The following is a 19,823-nucleotide window of genomic DNA, read 5'->3' as shown; positions in this document are numbered from 1 at the left end:
ATTTTGGAATAATTTTTTTTTCCTGATAAAAGCATGTTACAAATGGTGATTAAGTTTCCGGGCTAATCCTTCCCTTCCCCAAAACGTGAATCATAATTTGGGTGAAAGCAAGTAGCATGGGAAGTCCACTGAGTCCAGAAACTTCAGAATTAGGCTTGCTTTGCACTTTAAGCCCTCGCTGATGGAAGGAGGGCTTCCCTGTGGCTCAGCAGTGAAGAACCCACCAGCAATGCAGGAGCTGCAGGAGGCTCGAGGTGGGTCCCTGGATGGGGCAGATCCCTTGGCGGAGGGCATGGTGACCCACTCCTGTATGCTTGCCTGGAGAATCCCATTGACAGAGGAGCCTGGAAGGCTACAGTCCATAGAGTCTCAGAGAGTCAGACATGACTGAAACGACTGGCATGCACGCAGACCAAGGGAGAGAGGGAAACTGATGTCAAAAAATAGATGCAGGGCTAGGAGCTGGCGGTTGGTGATGTAAGGGAGAGGTGGGAAAATCTTAGGAGACTCAGGAGGCATAAGCATCAGCTGGGCACGTCTGCCCCCGATCAGTCTCTAAGCAAACCTGTAACTCATACTTACTAGCTGAAGAGAGGGGAAGCCAGAGGTACTTATGCTTTGTCGATGGTACTGGCCAAGGTTTGGTGGGAGGGTAAACTGTTTCCTTATTTCCGCAGAAGAATACCTTGGGTTAAAACAGAAAAATCTAAATGAAGTGGTTATTTTAAAGCATCACTGCAGTTTTAGATACAATCTCTGATATCACATTAGAAAACTGATTCCTTAGCTGGGTGACTGGCAGAACTTACTAAAATGTCCTCAGTGGCCTCTGGGTGGACACTAGAGCTTTAGGGTGATCATATACTCCCTTGAGAAGTTCACAGAAGCCAGGAGGCCTGCAGACAGGGCACTTGCCCAACACTGGAAGGATGATGGCTTCTCAGGTGTGCTAGTGGAACAGAACCCGCCTACCAGTGTGGGAGATGTAAGGGACCCTGGTTGGATCCCTGGGTCGGGAAGATCCCCTGGAGGAGGACATGGCAACCCACTCCAGTATCCTTGCCTGGAGAATCCCATGGACAGAGGAGCCTGGTGGGCTGCAGCCCAAAGAGTCGCCAAGAGTGGGACCCGGCTGAAGCGACTCAGCAGGCAGGCACGTGCTGAAGGACGACAGCACAAGGAGGAAAAAAAGTTTGGAGCCCAAGCAAAAGACCCAGGGCGCTTGGCTCCTTCTTCCCAGGCCATTCAGAGGCACCTTCTCCGTGCGAGGACACCTGGCCTCTGACGACAGTCCTTTAAGCCCAGAGCTGCCAGTTTGAACCAGTCACTCTCCTCTCAGCGGTGGAGCACTTCCGGTCGCTGCATGCTATCATGGAAGATGCCAGAGAACTGCTTTATGGTCACCTCTACCTCCCTACAGGCACCTTGGGTGCTACCTGGAATTGAAAGGGCTGTATTTGTTCCAAACCGCTCCAAGTGAGTGATCCTTCATGTCAGTGGAAGTGACCCTTCTGAGCCCTCAGACAACATTCCTGCAGCCAGAAGGAGCACGGGAGAGTCCCGCTCTACCATCCACACCTGCCCGCGGGTGGCACCGACCAGCAATATCCCAGACAATGAGCAGGTTGGCTTTCTTTTATTATTTATTATTATCAGATTAAGGAAATTATTTTCTTCCTTTTAAGAATATGTATTTGTGTCTGGTCTTAGTTGCAGCATGAGGCATCTTCATTGTGTATGTGGTTTCTCTCTTTGCGGCTTAGTTGCCCCCCTGGGCATTTTGGGATCTTAGTTCCTGGATCAGAGATCAAACCTGTGTTCCATGCATTGCAAGGCAGATTCTTAATCACTGGGGAAGTTTCGAGCAAGTTGACTTTTGCGTGGGAAAAGTCAAAGCGTTCATTCATTAGTCATTTGTAACTTGGAACACATTGTCAGTCTTAGCTGGATTCTAAGGCTAGTTCACAAAAGTGTATTTAAACCACAATGAGGCCACTATAGAAAATAACTAGAAACTAACATTATTTAGGACCAAATGAAACCTTATATTTGAAACATGCTATACATCCAACATAGAGATATATACACTTTAAAAATTATAAGTTAAAATATTTAAATATTATAAATAAATCCTATTATATTTTCTCCATTATAAAGTATGCTAGGACATAATTATTAATTTTCCTGCATGATGAGGTTTCTGACATGATCTCCTTGGGTCCCAATCTTAGCAGTGTGGTGCATCAACAGAGGCAGGAAACTTGTCCTGATCCCACCTGTGGCATCCATTTTCCCAACACAAGAGTGCCTCAATTTCCTTTCAGGGTTGACACCCTCATGTTGTACAGGTACAACTACAAATCAAAGGGATAGACATGTAACCCAATACAAGACAATTCTCTCTCCTTTCCGGAATCCGGAATGATGAATGGAAAGACAAAACGTGGTATATCATACATGGAATATTATTCAGCAATAAAAAAAAGTACTGATATATACCACAATATGGATGAACCTTGAAAACATTACATTCAGTCAAAGAAGCTAAAGCAAAAGACCACATATAGTATAACTTTTTATATGAAATGTTCATAATAAGCAAGTCTATAGAGACAGAAAATAGATGAGTGCCTAGGGCTGGGAGGATTGAAGACAAATGGGGAGTGACTGCTAATGGGAATGGGGTTTCTTTTAGGGGTGATAAAAATGTTCTAAAATTAACTGTGATGATGGACGCTCAACTCTGTGAATATACTGAAAACAAGTGACTCATACATGTTAAATGTATGAATTGTGTGGCATCTGAATAATTTCTAAATAAAGATGAGAGATAACAGATACAAGTATATGTGTGTGTGTGTGTGAGAGAGAGAGAGAGTGTGTTCTACAGAGGCAAGAGTGAAGCCAAGGATTTAGCATGATAACGAAGAATGGAGGAAAACTTTCAGATTTTGATCTACAGTGCTCAATAGGCTTGTTTTCATACCAAATTCAACAGTCACCAATTTCTAAAAAAATCAAGAGGCTAGACTCCTATCCAGAACAAAAGGCCCATCTTTCATAAACAACACTGCATCTTGTTTTGGGCACCACTGGGACCCAAAGCAGTAGAGCAGTCACTTATTTGCTTATTTCAGAAGGTGACCATAGTCTCGAAGGGTGGCAAGGACTAAGCAAAGGTCCTTTTCTGTGACCGAGCTGGCTTTTCACACGTAAGACTGACAAACCGACCCCGTGACTTCTGCTTCCAGATCCTCCCCCACAAGGCTTCTCAAATAATGAGTTTTAGTTTTCTGGCCTTCTAAAGTCCTTCCTGTCAGAGACCAGAGAAGTCTACCTGAATATCTGAAAACCTTCATGAAAGAAAGTGGCATTGTGAGAGAATTATACAGTGGTGGGAGGGACAGTTTCTTGCTTTGATTTTGAAGTAAAACTGGTTGTCCAACGCAGGCCCAATAATTTTTTCATCATGCCATCACAATGTTCTTGCTCCCCAACCCTACATAAACAGCTGGTGTTCCTGTTGCAATCCTCCACATCAGAGCTACACAACTGATCTTGTTCCCTGACACATCAAGCCTGCCCCAATCCTATTTCCTGTCTCTACAAAAGGCAATTAAACCTCTCCCTTCAAAACTGTCAAATAAGGAGATAAACTGTTTGTCCTTAAAATTATAACAGTGAATTTTCCCACACAGAAAGGAATTGCTTCATGTTCACTTAAAGAACTTCCAAATAAAATAGTTCTGGAGAGGCCCTATGCACATTTAAACTAGCAAAAATAATCTGGGATAATAATATTATATGTTGGTCAAGCTATGGGAAAACCCCTGTGGGTTCTATATTGGTTCAGTGTCTATGGAAGATAATACTTTAATAGGTGACAAGAGCTCTAAAACTTGTTACTCTTTCATCTAACCAATCTCACCTAGGGAACATACTCCCTGGAATTCATACAAAAATATAATTTGAACAAAAAATAAGTATAAGAACTCTGTATATGATAGCAAATAATTGAAAATAACCAACATTACTGGGGAGAACATTAGGGTGAACACTGACTGTGTAACAGCATAAAATACATGAAATATTATTTTACCATTTAAATATTTGTATAGAAATGTGCATAAAGACATACGTTACAAGTAAAAAGTAACATGAGGAACTGAATACAAATATTCAACAACATGTGTATAAATAAATATCCCAAAATGTTCAGAAATCTTTTTGGTAGTTATATAAAAGGAGTTTAATAACTACCCCAATTCAGCTTTTTCTCCTGTAAAGTTGCTTAAGGTCATCATTTAAAAAGAGTATGTACATAAAAAGTGTCATGCAGGCATAGATGCACTACTGGGGATTTTTTAAAAATTATGTAAACATTAGCTATTACATTCACTAATATGGAACAAAAATAAGAGAACCTAACCAAGGAAAGAGCTCATACAGGTATGGTGTCCATTTAGGTATTATGTGGGGGCTTTATTTCCTCTGCATTTTAGACTCAGATCAAATTCAATATGTCGAAGATAATTTTTAGGATGCTAGACTTATATCATATTTCCTTGATGAGCTACGATACCTTTCTTCTAATAAGTTGAACTGCTTTATAAATATTATCTTCTTTATTTCCACAATATCAATCAATACCCCTGCTCTGGGGTCAGAATGGTAAAATCAAGTGGGTAGCAAAGCTGCATGTTTTTATTCAGATTGACACATTGTTGTGTTACATACAGTTGGGACTGAGTATCAGCAGAATTAATGATTGAGCAGAGCTTGTTAAATGTGACCTACATGGTTCGATCCCTGGGTTGGGAAGATCCCCTGGAGGAAGGCACGGCAACCCCACTCCAGTATTCTTGCCTGGAGAATCCCCATGGACAGAAAAGCCTGGCTGGCCACAGTCCATGGAGTCACAGAGAGTTGGACACGACTGAGCGACTAAGCACAGTTCACAGCATGGACCATTTGCACCAAATCATCAGCTGCTTAATAAAAATGCAGATTCTTAAACCCCACCCCAGTCTTGAATCAGCATATCTCATGGTGTGGCCTGGAAAAATAAATTTTTAATCAGGAACTTCAGATGATTTTTATGTCCCAGAAAGCCTCAGATTCACTGAGGTGCAAGCCTATGAGAGAGTGGTTGGTTGATTCATTAATCCATAAAACACTGAGGGCATACACAGTGCCAGACTCTCTGTCAAGTGCTAGGGAGTGAAGTCCAAGAAGATACCGTTGCTGCTCCTGGAAATCCAGTAGATGGGAGGGAGGAGAGCAGATGGATAACTGAATAATTATAATACAATATGATAAGCTTATTGTGCAGGAATGTGGACAGTGCTTTGTGAGCAAAGAGGAGAGTTACTAATTCAGCCTTGGAATACTTGGGAATGCTTCCTGTTCCAGGAAAAGGAAACTTTGGGACCATATTTTGAAGAAAAAAAAGAAGTCAGTAGGAACAGGACTGATGCAGGAAAAAACAATGCATTTCAAGCATTTTTAACATTTTTAAACATTTCATGACATTAGGTTTCCATACTCCTACTTCAAGTATTTTAACCAGTGGGTTACCCTGTTTTTCTTAACAAGAGGCATAGCTAGAACAGCAAAGAAAAAGAGTCTGAACTCAGTGACTTGGTCCTGGGCTTTACCATTTGCCAGCTACTCTGCATTCAAGTACATCAGTTAACCAAGCTGGGTCTTCGTTTCATTACATGGAAAATGAAGGGGCTGGGCTATATGATCTCCTGGGCAGCTTTCCAGCTCTAACTGGCAAAGATGCCTAAGACTTTCCAAGCAGAACAATGAGCACTGTCATCTACATCAGCAGCTGTGCTAGGAAACTGAACAGCCCCAGAAGGTTTCTCTCTGGCTTTCATACCAAAAGGAAAATTCTTTCACTCTATGCCTGTATGGCCAGCAGCCAAAATAGTTGGAAGGATTTTTATAACTGATGAAAAAAAAAAAAAACCAACCTCATCTATAAGTATTTAAAGACGTTTAGGATTTTCCTGAATCTGACATGTTTTAAACAACAGTGAAAGGACTGGAATAAAGAAAAGCAAACATATAATTTACTCTGAGTTTACATATAGTTACTCTTTCAGTTCACTCACTCAGTCTTGTCCAACTCTTTGCCACCTCATGTACTGCAGCACGCCAGACCTCCCTGTCCATCACCAACTCCCGGAGTTTACTCAAACTCATGTCCATTGAGTCGGTGATGCCATCCAACCATCTCATTCTCTGGCATCCTCTTCTCCTCCTGCCTTCAATCTTTCCTAGCATCAGGGTCTTTTCCAGTGAGTCAGTTCTTCGCATCAGGTGGCCAAAGTATTGGTGTTTCAGCTTCAGCATCAGTCCTTGCAATGAATATTCAGGACTGATTTCCTTTGGGATGGACTGGTCGGATCGCCTTGCAGAGTCCAAAGGACACTCAAGAGTCTTCTCCAACACCACAGTTCAAAAGCATCAATTCTTCGGTGCTCAGCTTTCTTTATAGTCCAACTCTCACATCCATGCGTGACTACCAGAAAAACAATACCTTTGACTAGATGGACCTTTGTTGGCAAAGTCATGTCTCTGCTTTTTGATATGCTATCTAGGTTGGTCATAACTTCTCTACCAAGGAGCAAGCGTCTTTTAATTTCATGGTTGCAGTCACCTTCTGCAGTGATTTTGGAGCCCAAAAAGATAAAGTCTGTCACTGGTTCCACTGTTTCCCCATCTATTTGCCATGAAGTGATGGGACCAGATGCCATGATCTTAGTTTTCTGAATGTTGAGTTTTAAGCCAACTTTTTCACTCTCCTCTTTCACTTTCATCAAGAGGCTCTTTAGTTCTTCGCTTTCTGCCATTAAGGGTGGTGTCATCTGCATATCTGAAGTTATTGATATTTCTCCTGGCAATCTTGATTATAGCTTGTGCTTCATCCAGTCCAGCATTTCCCATGATGTACTCTGCATATAAGTTAAATAAGTAGTGTGACAACATACAGCCTTTACATTCCTTTCCCGATTTGAAACCAGCCTGTTGTTACACGTCCAGTTCTAACTGTTGCTTCCTGACCTGCATACAGATTTCTCAGGAAGCAGGACAGGTGGTCTGGTATTCCCATCTCTTTAAGAATTTTCCACAGTTTGTTGTGATCCACACAGTCAAAGGCTTTGGCATACTCAATAAAGCAGAAGTAGATGTTTTCCTGGAACTCTCTTTCTTTTATTCATGATCCAATGGATGTTGACAACTTGATCTCTGGTTCATCTGCCTTTTATAAGTCCAGCTTGAACATCTGGAAGTTCACAGTTCATGTACTCTTGAAGCCTGGCTTGGAGAATTTTGAGCATTACTTTGCTAGAATATGAGATGAGTGCAATTGTGCAGTAGTTTGAGCATTCTTTCGCGCAGAAATGAAAACTGACCTTTTCCAGTCCTGTGGCCACTACTGAGTTTTCCAAATTTGCTGGCATATTGAGTGCAGCACTTTCACAGCATCATCTTTCAGGATTTGAAATAGCTCAACTGGAATTCCATCACCTCCACTAGCTTTCTTGGTAGTGATGCTTCCTAAGGCCCACTTGACTTTGAATTCCAGGATGTCTGGCTCTAGGTGAGTCACACCACTGTGATTATTTGGGTCATGAAGATCTTTTTGTATAGTTCATCTGTGTATTCTCGCCACCTCTTCTTACTCTCTTCTGCTTCGGTTAGGTCCATACAATTTCTGTCCTTTATTGTTCCCATCTTTGCATGAAAAGTTCCCTTTGTATCTCTAATTTTCTTGAAGAGATCTCTAGTCTTCCCCATTCTATTGTTTCCCTCTATTTCTTTGCATTGATCATTGAGGAAGACTTTCTTATCTCTCCTTGCTATTCTTGGGAACTCTGCATTCAAATGGGTAGATCTTTGCTTTTCTCCTTTGCCTTTAGCTTCTCTTCTTTTCATAGCTGTTTTGTTAAGGCCTCCTCAGACAACCATTTCGCCTTTTTGCATTTCTTTTTCTTGGGGATTGTCTTGATCCCTGCCTCTTATACAATGTCATGAACCTCCATCTATAGTTCTTCAGGCACTCTGTCAGATCTAATCCCTTGAATCTATTTGTTACTTCCACTTTATAGTCATAAGGGACTTGATTTATGTCATACCTGAATGGTTTAGTGGTTTTCCCTACTTTCTTCAATTTAAGTCTGAGTTTTGCAATAAAGAGTTCATGATCTAAGCCACAGTCAGCTCCCACTCTTGTTTTTGCCAACTGTATAGAGCAGCAACCACCTTTGGTTGTAAAGAATATAATCAATCTGATTTTGGTATTAACCACCTGGTGATGTCCATGTGTAGAGTCTTCTCTTGTGTTGTTGGAAGAGGGTATTTGCTATGACCAGTGCATTCTCTTGGCAAAACTCTGTTAACCTTTGCCCTGCTTCATTCTCTACTCCAAGGCCAAATTTGCCCGTTACTCCAAGTATTTCTTGACTTCCTACTTTTGCTTTCCAGTCCCCTATAATGAAAAGGACATATTTTTGGGGTGTTAGTTCTAGAAGGTCTTCTAGGTCTTCATAGAACCATTTAATTTCAGCTTCTTCAGCATTACTGGTCAGGGCATAGACTTGGATTACTGTGATATTGAATGGTTTGCCTTGGAAATGAACGGAGACCATTCTGTCGTTTTTGAGTTTGCATCCAAGAACTGCATTTCAGACTCTTGTTGACTATGATGGCTACTCCATCTCTTCTAACGGATTCTTGCCCACAGTAGTAGATATAATGGTCATCTGAGTTAAATTCACCCATTCCAGTCTATTTTAGTTCACTGATTTGTAAAATGTCGATGTTCACTCTAGCCATCTCCTGTTTGACTACTTGCAATTTGCCTTGATTCATGGACCTAATATTCCAGGTTCCTATACAATATTGCTCTTTACAGCATCAGAGTTTACTTCCATCACCAGTCACATCCACAACTGGGTGTTGTTTTTGCTTTGGCTCCATCTCTTCATTCTTTCTGGAGCTATTTCTCCACTGATCTCCATATTGGGCACCTACTGACCTGGGGAGTTCATCTTTCAGTGTCCTATCTTTTTGCCTTTTCATACTGTTCATGGGGTTCTCAAGGCAAGAATATTGAAGTGGTTTACCATTCCCTTCTCCAGTGGACCACGTTTTGTCAGAACTCTCCACCATGACCCATCCGTCTTAGGTGGCCCTACACGGCATGGCTTACAGTTTCATTGAGTTAGACAAGGCTATGGTCCATGTGATCGGATTGGTTAGTTTTCTGTGATTGTGGTTTTCAGTCTGTCTGCCCTCTGTTGGAGAAGGATAGAGGCTTATGGAAGCTTCCTGATGGGAGAGAGGGACTGAGGGGGAAACTGGGTCTTGTTCTGATGGGCGGGGCTGTGCTCAGTAAATCTTTAATCCAATTTTCTGTTGAAGGGTAGGGCTGTGTTCCGTCCCTATTATTTGACCTGAGGCCAAACTGTGGTGGAGGGAATGAAGACAACAGCGACCTCCTTCAAAAGGTTCCCTGCAGGCACTGCAACGCTCAGTGCCCTGACCCTGCAGCGGGCCACCACTGACCCACGCCTCTCCCAGAGACTCCTGGACATTCACAGGCAAGTCTGGGTCAGTCTCTTGTGGGGTCACTGCTCCTCTCTCCTGGGTCTAGTGCACACAAGGTTCTGTTTGTGCCCTCGCAGTGTCTGTTTCCCCAGTCCTGTGTAAGTTCTGGCCACTCTATGGTGGGTTAATGGCGACCTCCTCCAAGAGGGCTTATGCCACACCCAGGTCTGCTGCACCCAGAGCCCCTGCCCCCACAGCAGTCCACTGCTGACTCTCACCTCCTCAGGAGACACCCAAGCACAGTTCTGTCTCAGTCTCTGAGGGGTCTCTGGGTCCTGGTGGGCACAAGGTATGTTTGAGCCCTCTAAGCGTCTCTGGCAGATATGGGGTTTGATTCTAAATGCAGTTTTGCCCCTCCTACCGTCTTGGAGGGGCTTCTCCTTTGCGCTTGGACATGGGATATCTCCATAGTTACTCTTAGTAACTAACAACTGACTATAAAACATTCAACAACTACAAAGTGTAAAGTACACAGCTGGTAATAAATAATAATTAAGAGACATTAGTGGGTGGCATACATATGGATGTAGCCCACAAGCGCAGAGTATTATTAAACCTTGCCGAATAGCCATTGTTCAGGACTGGAAATTATTTACACCAAGTAATTGGTGAAAGAATGTCCCTCCCCAAACTTCCTGAATTAAAAGGTCAGGGCACTGTCATATAAAAACATGTAATAAATATATTAATAATTATTAAATTATTAATAATCAATAAAGATAAAGCATCACTAATTAATTAAGAAATATAAAACACATAATAAAGCTTTTGAAATCTGTTGTATGTATGTAGACAAACTAGCTCTGAATGATGTAAATAACACACAGCTGGATCACAGTTCAGGGCATGGATAAGGTCTGAAAGCACTAAGCTGGCACAGAGTGAGAAATTCCTGGAACTGACCCTACAAAAATGATCTAAGGCTTTTTCTGCGATGTATCCTCAGATACTTTCAGTGAAGTATACCTTTAAATTTGAAATTTCTGTAACAAATTTTATATGTATATATTATAACATATATAATATATATATTCTATATGACATATCTATTAATAATATTATATATATTATTTATATCTGTATATACATCTATCTCTATCCTTGCATATACATAGATGCATACATTTTGAATAATGAATTCCTCAGAAGTTCATCAGTCTGAGGCTTTAAAATAAATATTTCAAGCTTTAGAGTTTCTCATATTTTCCACCTCTTCTCATAAACAGACATTCCATAAATGTACAACTTCTGCAAAGATGATTCAACAGGTGGAAACATGACTACAAAGAGAAGTCTGCCCCTATTAACAAGTTGTGGAACTTATGTTTCTTCCTCACAGGGGAGTCCCAGATCCCTTTCACTTGGAAAATTCCTCTGAATACAGAAGAATATTTATTATATGACTAGTGTTTGGGGATTCCTGCAGCAAGCCTAGAGAAGAAGGATCACTCACTGTCTTCAGTGGTTCTCCAAAGGATCCCCCTCCCCCAGTCCCCAGATATCACCTTGTAAGTTAGTTTCTCTCCTGCATTAACACCACTTACTAGTGAGGCAGCACAGTCACTGAAAAAAACACCTGTAAATACTGAGTGTTTTTCATTTGTAACTGTTTGCTAAAAGGGGAGTGTTCCCTGGAAAAATGTGCTGAGACATAAAGAAACAGATCTAACACAGGTAAATTTAAGTTATCAAAGAGGAAAGACATAACAGGAGCAGAAGTAATATTTAAAGAAATATTGTTGAGAAAAATAACCAAGACATGGATTTGTAAAGCTCTACAAACTTCCATCACAGCAATACGGAGAAAATTAAACCATCATAGTAAAAGCTGAAAATCAAACAGAAGTTGTAAATACTCTTAAAAACATCTGGGAAAAAGACATGTTACCTTTGAAGTGTAATAATAAGACTAACAACTGACTTCTCAACTGAAAAAGTAAAGTCCAAAACCAATCTTTAAGGTGTTGAAAGAAAACAACTACCAAGATAGAATTTTCTACCCAGTGAAAATACCCTTCATAAATAAAGAATAAAGATTTCATCAGATAAACAAAAACTGAGACAATTTATTACCAACAGAGTCATACTCAAAGAAATAGTGAAGAGAATTCTTCAGACAGAAGGAAAGTGGTCCCAGTTGTAGGCACAGAAGTGCTGAAAGCAACGAAATACATCAAAAGGGTAAATGAGTGAGTAAATCTAAATGATAGTGACTATAAAACAAAATTATAATAATATGGAATTTTAAATATACATAGAATTAAAATATATAGCAATTACGCAAAATGGGGTTCATATGTTCTAAGGTTCTTGTACTGTCTGCAAAGTGATTAAAATACTAATATGAGAATTTTAATAAGTCATGTATGTAGTGTCGTAATCCTATGGAAACAAGAGACTGGGTTAAAAAATTTTAAAAAAAGCAACAAAGTAGGAGTGTACATTTAAACTCAAAGACTTGAGCATAGGAACTGAAACCATAAAGCTCTTGAAGAAAACATCGTAATAAGCTCTGAGACATAGGTCTTAGTGATGGTTTTTTGAATCTGACTCCAAATGCAAAAGCAACAAAGGCAAAAATAAATAAGTGGAGCTACATCAAACCAAAAAGCTTCTGCACAATAAAGGAAACAATGAACAAAATGACAAGGCAACTTGATGGAAGAAATGGGAGAAAATATTTGCAAATCATATATAAAAGGGGTTAATATTAAAAAATATATAAATAACTCAAACAACAATAACAAAAACAAATAATCTTATTTTTAAATGGGCAGATCTGAATAGATGTTCTTCCAAAAAAGACACGTACAGGAAAAGGTGCTCAACATCCTTAATTGTCAGGGAAATGCATATCAACCACAGTGAGATAGCACCTCACATCCATTAGAATGGCTATAATAAAAAAGACAAAAATAACAAGCATTGGTGAGGATGCAGAGAAAAGGGAACCCTTGTGTGCACTGGTAGTGGGAAATTCATGCAGCTATTGTGGAAAACAGTATGGAGTTTCCTCAAAATGTTAAAACTAGCGGTGCTATATGGTCCAGCAATTCTACTTTTGGGTATTCATACAAAGAAAATGAAAACACTAATCCCAAAGGATAAGTAAACACCATTTTCACCACAGCATTATTTACAACAGCCAAGATACGGACACAACTAAGATTCTATCAATGGATAAATGATTAACGAAATTACACACATATACATAGGAATATTATTCAGCCATAAAGAAGAATGAAATCTTGCCATTTGTGACAACATGGACAGACTTCAAAGGCCTTACGCTAGATGAACTAACTCAGAAAGAAAGACAAATACCACAGGATCTCTCTTATATGTAGAATCTAAAACAAGCAAAAACTCCATTACAACCAAGTTCATAGATAACACAAAACAGATTAGTGGTTGACAGTGGGTGTGGGGATGGAAGAAATGGGTGGAGCAGATCAAAAGTTAAAAGAACAGGGACATCTACTTTAGAATTGTACCAAGGATTCATCTTGCTTATTTCTGAAAACCAGGAAAGAAAGTGAAAACTGTAATGATTTATAACATAGTGAGACTTTTATGTATAATGATCTCACTTACTCCTCAAAATGACCTAGGGAAATAAATAGAATAGCTTAATTATTTTAAGATCCATCTATGTTGTAGTATGTATTAATAGTTCATTCCCTTTTATTATAGAGAAATATTTCATTGCATAACTATACCACAATTTGTTTATCCACTATTTATCCACTTGTTGAAGGACATTTCAGTTATTTCCAGATTTTGGCCATTACAAAGCTGTGGAAGTCTTTATATGGACATATGCTTACATTTCTCTTGGGTAGATGCCTCGATGAACTGTTTACAAAGTAGTAGGAAAAAATTATGCAAAAATAGCAAAGAAAAAGCTTGTGCAGCTATAGTAGTTGTTATTGTTGTTTAATTTCTAAATTGTAGCTGACTCTTTTATGACCCCATCAACTGTAGCCAGCCAGGCTCCTCTGTCCATGGGATTTCCCAGGCAAGAATACTGCAGTGGGTTGCCATTTCCTTCCTCAGGGGATCTTCCCGACCTAGGAATAGAATCAGGGTCTCCTGCATTGCAGGCAGATTATTTACCGACTGAGCTACCAGGGAAGCCTGTAGCTATAGTAATACAGATAAAAAACTTTAGGGCTAGACACATAACTACAAAGAGGACATTTCCTAAATGATCAAGTGTCAATTCATTAGAAAGATATAGCAATTCTAAATATGCATATACAAAATAATAAAGGCTCAAATCCTTGGTGTTCATTGGAAGGACTGATGTTGAAGCTGAAACTCCAATACTTTGGCCACCTGACGTGAAGAGCTGATTCATTTGAAAAGACCCTGATGCTGGGAAAGATTGAGGGCAGGAGGAGAAGGGGACGACGGAGGATGAGATGGTTGGATGGCATCACCGACTCGATGGACATGGGTTTGGGTGGATTCCAGGAGTTGGTGGTGGACAGGGAGGCCTGGTGTGCTGCAGTTCATGGGGTTGCAAAGAGTCGGACATGACTGAGCAACTGAACTGAACTGAAAGGCTCAAAATGTATATAGCAAGAACTGCAGAAGAGGAACAATATCAAATCCTGAATTACAGTGAAAACTGTTAACATACCTCATTCAGTAAGTGATAGATTTTTTAAAATTAGGGATATATGGGATTTGAACATGATAAACAAACTTGATCTGACTCACTTACATAGAAAACACAACTTCTAGTGACAAAGCACACATCCTTTTTGTGTACAATGAACAATTTACCAAAATTGACCATATAATGGGCCATAAACCAAATCTTAACAAATTTCAGAAGTGAGAAATCATATATAAAGCAGGTAGTCTGACAGTGGTGTGGAATTAAACTAGAAGTCAACAAAAACATGCTAGTTTTGTAAGTATTTGCTTATTCTTGCCAATGGCAGAATATTAAACATCATATTCTTTTTTTTTTCCAAAGGTTTATTGGGACATTTATTTTTTTTTCCATTTGTTTTTATTAGTTGGAGACTAATTACTTTACAATATTGTAGTGGTTTTTGCCATACATTGACATGAATCAGCCATGGATTTACATGTGTTCCCCATCCCGATCCCCCCTCCCACCTCCCTCTCCATCCCATCCCTCTGGGTCTTCCCAGTGCACCAGCCCTGAGCACTTGTCTCATGCGTCCAACCTGGGCTGGTGATCTGTTTCACCCTTGAGAGTATACTTGTTTCAATGCTGTTCTCTCAGAACATCCCACCCTCGCCTTCTCCCACAGAGTCTAAAATTCTGTTCTGTACATCTGTGTCTCTTTTTCTGTTTTGCATATAGGGTTATTGTTATCATCTTTTAAAATTCCATATATATGCGTTAGTATACGGTATTGGTGTTCATCTTTCTGGCTTACTTCACTCTGTATAATGGGCTCCAGTTTTATCCATCTCACTAGAACTGATTCAAATGAATTCTTTTTAATGGCTGAGTAATATTCAAGCCTCATATTCTTTATGTTTGTGCACATAGGTTGAATAAATGGATTTTTAAAAACTGATTAAAAACTAAAAAAACAGAAAAATCATATATAATATCTAGACATAGTAACAGTTATCAACTATTCCATTTTTGAGTATGTAATATTTTCTTATTTTAAACATAAAAAGTATTAAAAAGAACACTGCAAAATATCTCCATCCTAATTTTGTCTGCCAGTTATGCAGGTTCCCTCCCCATAGACAATCCATATGTTTCTTGGGTACCTTTTGTGCACATGGAGTACACACACAATACATGTATATATGCTTTCCTTCATTTTCTTTACACAATGAGAACAGAATACTTGAGATTCATCTATGTTGTAGTGTGTACCAATAGTTCATCCCTTTTTTGATGAAGCATTATATCATATGGATATACTACAACCTGTTTATCCATTCACTAGTGATCAGCATTATGCTTTTTTCCCCTAATAGGTAAGAACATAAGATTGCCCTCATTCTTCTTGCAGGTGCGTATGTATTCCATTATACAGATGGGGAATGATTTGTCAACTAGTCTCTTTTAAGTATTTTTGTTGTTTCCAATTTTTTTACATTGAGATACAACTGACATATAAAATATATTAGTTTCAGGTATACAACATAATGATTCAGTGTTTGTAAATATTGTGAAGTGATTGCCACAATAAGTCTAGACAACATGTCACCATATATAGTTACAAAATCTTTTTCTTGTGATGAGAACTTTTAAGATCTATTCTCTTAGCAATTTTCAAACATGCAACACAGTATTATTAACTATAGTCACTATACTATGCATTACATCCCCATGACTTATTTATTTTAAAACTGGAAGTCTACTACCTTTTGACTCCTTTCACCAATTTTGCTCACTCCCCACCCTCTGCCTCTGGCAATTACCAATCTGTTTTCTGTATCTATGAGTTTGTTTTGTTTAGGTTCTACATATAGATAAGATCTGGCTTCCCTGGTAGCTCAGTAAAGAATCTACCTGCAATGCAGGAGACCCTGATTCTATTCCTAGGTCGGGAAGATCCCCTGGAGAAGGAAATGGCGACCCACTCCAGTATTCTTGCCTGGGAAATCCCATGGACCGAGGAGGCTGGTAGACTACAGCCCATGGTGCTGCAAAACAGTTGGACATGACTTAGAGACTATTGCTACCCCGTGAAGTTAAACTACCATAAGTGAGATCATATGGTATTTTTTTTCCTCTGACTTATTTCACTTAACATAATGCCCTCAAGATCCGTCTGCGTAGTCAGTCATAAATGGCAGCATGTATAAAATTTTTTGAGGGACTTCCATACTGTGTTCCAAATTGGCTGTACCAACCTTGTGTTGTTCTTATACTTTTGCCAGCACAAATGATGCTCAATAAACTGCATATTTGTTAATCTATACATTTATAAGTATATCTCTGGAATAAAATCCTACAAATGGAACTGCTGGGTCAAAGGATTTGTGTTTGTCCTTCTTAGTATTTTACCAATACTTGAGCCAGCAATGTAAGAATATACAAAATGGTTTCATCAAATTTAAGAGTTAATGAACTAATTGGCTATTCTGCCTATTGTTATCTGTAACTATCCTGTAGAGTCAAGATCTGTTTACATTATTAAACAAAACCAAGATCTTCACTGAGGAGCTTTTCTGCCTTTTGTGGGCAGGAAGCTGTCATCTAACGAAGTTAATCCCTTCGCTTACAGGGCAACTGTATAATTCAGGGCTGTAAGGTTGATTACCTCCCATCAGACTGAAGATTTGGTCTAGATATACTGAGATTGTGGTCTCAATGAAAAGGACTCAAAGTGAAGGTCAAGTTGGCAGTTGGATAATCAGTCTGATGCAGAACTATGAGAGGTCAGGTGGCAGATGGAAATTTGGGTCAGGTTTGAGCTAGGGGTTGTTTTCCTGGTAGGGGTGAGAGCCCTATACCTCTCCACCTACAGTTTCTCACACGTTTCCCTAGCAACCCATCACACAGATGGCTGTATGTGGTACCTGCAATGATGTGGTCAGAAACTGCAGTCCTAGAGCAAAGCCATACAACCTTGCTAGAGAGCAACTGAACCAACTTCTCACTTGAAGCACAAACTGTCATCCTTATATAATTAGCTTTGGGGAGACTACTCTGAGAAAACCCAGGTCACAAGAGCTCCCAATAAGCCAGTCATAAAGGATTCTCAAAGCAGTGTCTGAACACAGAAGAATTTATGGAACAAAATTTTGTAAACTCATGAAATAAAAATAGGTATGTTTCTAAATGCTTAGAAAAACTTCCTATTAGGACTGTGGGAAGATGACACAGCTTTTTAGTGAGAACAGGAAAATCATGCTACTATTTATAAGTGTTTATATTATGCCTGGCCCGGCACTGAGCACTGATGCGTACCATCCCACTGAATTCACACATCAACACTCTAAACTGAGTTTATCTTCGCAAATTTAACAGATGCAAAACTCAGGGCTGGAAATGTCTGGGAGTCAGGATTTGAACCCAAGGCTGTCTGACTCCAAAGACTGTGCTCTTAGTCACTATGATTATATAAGCTTAAAAAAAATGTATTTAAATTTAAGTGCACTATTTAAAAATATACAGAAGAAAAACCACTAGAAGGAAATACAATTCACAGTTGTATTAGAGAGGCAGGATAATAAAATTTTACCCCCTCATTTCCTTTTCTTTTTCCAAATTGTTTGTGCTGTGGTTTCCATAATCTTATAACAAATCATGTACACACACACACATATTTTTAACCTCCCATGTGTCAACTTTCTGAGTACTGTAAATTCTTTTGCTGAGACACACAGGAATGAGCCTAAATATCTTAAGAGTCTCTTGAGGGCCCCCTTAATCATTATTTTGTTTCTGAGCCTCTTGCAATTTATAAATAAAACTGTGTCAGTATATTTTGAGCCCTTGTATCCACTCCTGATCATCCGGATTCAATTAATCTCAACAAATTTTTTTGGGTGCTGTTAAAAGCACCTCATTTCTCCCACTCTGATCTGTGATTTATCTAAGTTATTTGTCCCAGCTCCTTCAGTAAGACCCTGACAGCCCTCTGGACTCTGCTACCCATGTAACTGCAGCTGTGAAGTACAAATGCCTTTTATTGTGAGATAAAATGGGGTGATTTTAACATCTTCCTTTTTTGTGAGTTTCCCACACTAAGTGGAATTTAGCTTAATTTATTGAGGTGACTGAGAAATTTTGGTTTACCCTTGAACACAGCCTCAACCTATGCCACACAAATGGACTGTAAGACTGGTTGTATCTTCTTGCATGCCCTATATCACAATGGTTATTGAAGTGTGATCCCCGGAACAAAAAATAACATTCCTCTGGAATCTGTTAGAAATGCACCTTCTTGGGCCTCACTCCAGGCCTGTGCTGTGCTTAGTCACTCAGTTGCATCCAACTCTTTGCAACCCCAGGGACTGTAGCCCACCAGGCTCCTCTGTCCATGGGGATTCTCCAGGCAAGAATACTGGAGTGGGTAGCCTATCCCTTCTATAGGGGATCTTCCTGACCCAGGAATCAAACTGGGGCCTCCTGCATTGCAGGTGGATTCTTTCCCAGCTGAGCTACCAGGGAAGCCCCCACTCCAGGCCTACAGAGTGCTAAACTCTGCGGTGGGGTCCAGCAGTCTGTGTTGTAACAAGCTCTCCAGGTGATTCTGACTGCTCTCATGTCTGAGAATCTCAGGTCTATGGTAGCAGACAAATCCCAGCTCTACCTGCTAGCTTCCCCTCAGACTTTGGACTCAGCCATCTGATCACCCTTCTTCAGGCTTCCCAGGTGGCTCAAGTGGTAAAGAACCTGTCTGCCAATGCGAGAGACATAAGAGACGTGGCTTTGATCCCTGGGTTGGGAAGATCCTCTGGAGGAGGGCATGGCAACCCACTCCAGTATTCTTGCCTGGAGAATTCCATGGACAGAGGAGCCTGGTGCACTAGTCAATGGGGTCACAAAGGGTCAGACACGAGTGAAGCAACTTAGCATGCACGCACCCTTCCCTGGTCTATCTAACCCTGCCTAACTGGTTAATTTGAAGATCAAGATTCTGATAGACATTCATTTAATGATGCTTAAATACCTAGACAGTCAGATTTAACTAAAATATACCACTTTATACAAATTGTTATTGCACCCCAAAATAACCACCTCTCCTAGTCCCTTCTTCCTCTGAGCCAAACCATCTGCTCAAAATTTATTTTAGAGTGGAGGATGGGAACAGTGCTCCTTAAACCAAAGAAACTACACTGTTCCTAAGTTATTAAGCTATTAAGAGTGAACTATTGTTTACATTAGGAAAAAGCTCTGAAGAGAGGGGCAGTGGAGACTAGGAAGGGAAAGGTTTTGGAGAAAGAGCAAGGTGAGAAGAGATGCAAAATGAAGAAAATGTCTTGGTTGAGAAGAATAGAAAAGAAAGATGGGGTGTAAGCCCAGAAGTCTGACATTGATTTATTCTTTCAGCAAATATTTGTTGAGCACCTACTGTTTAAGGGTGAAAGCAGATAAAACTCCCTGCTGTTAGGAAGCTGACTTTTGAAAAATTTTATTTCTTTTTTAATTGAAGGATAATTGCTTTATAGAATTTTGTTGGTTTCTGCCAAATATCAACATGAATTAGCCATAGGTATACATATGCCCCCTCCCTCTT

General features: G+C 39.9%; 1 protein-coding gene across 3 annotated transcripts in view; it reads right to left on the bottom strand.

The window, feature by feature from the left end:
• Positions 1-19,823, bottom strand: part of DOCK8 (dedicator of cytokinesis 8) — a 225,223-nt gene that overhangs the window by 170,599 nt on the left and 34,801 nt on the right. For 2 of the 3 annotated variants that reach the window (XM_043486612.1, XM_043486613.1), the window contains exon 2: positions 583-685. The exons of the other annotated variant lie outside the window; for it this stretch is intronic. In XM_043486612.1, coding sequence (XP_043342547.1) covers positions 583-685 — 103 coding nt within the window. The remainder of the gene's footprint in view (positions 1-582; positions 686-19,823) is intronic. 3 annotated transcript variants of the gene reach the window in all.

Source organism: Cervus canadensis, chromosome 14, assembly GCF_019320065.1.
Source record: "Cervus canadensis isolate Bull #8, Minnesota chromosome 14, ASM1932006v1, whole genome shotgun sequence".
Taxonomy (NCBI): Eukaryota; Metazoa; Chordata; class Mammalia; order Artiodactyla; family Cervidae; genus Cervus; species Cervus canadensis.
The sequence above is the reverse complement of the archived record's forward strand: the minus strand, read 5'-3'. Positions and strand labels throughout refer to the sequence as shown.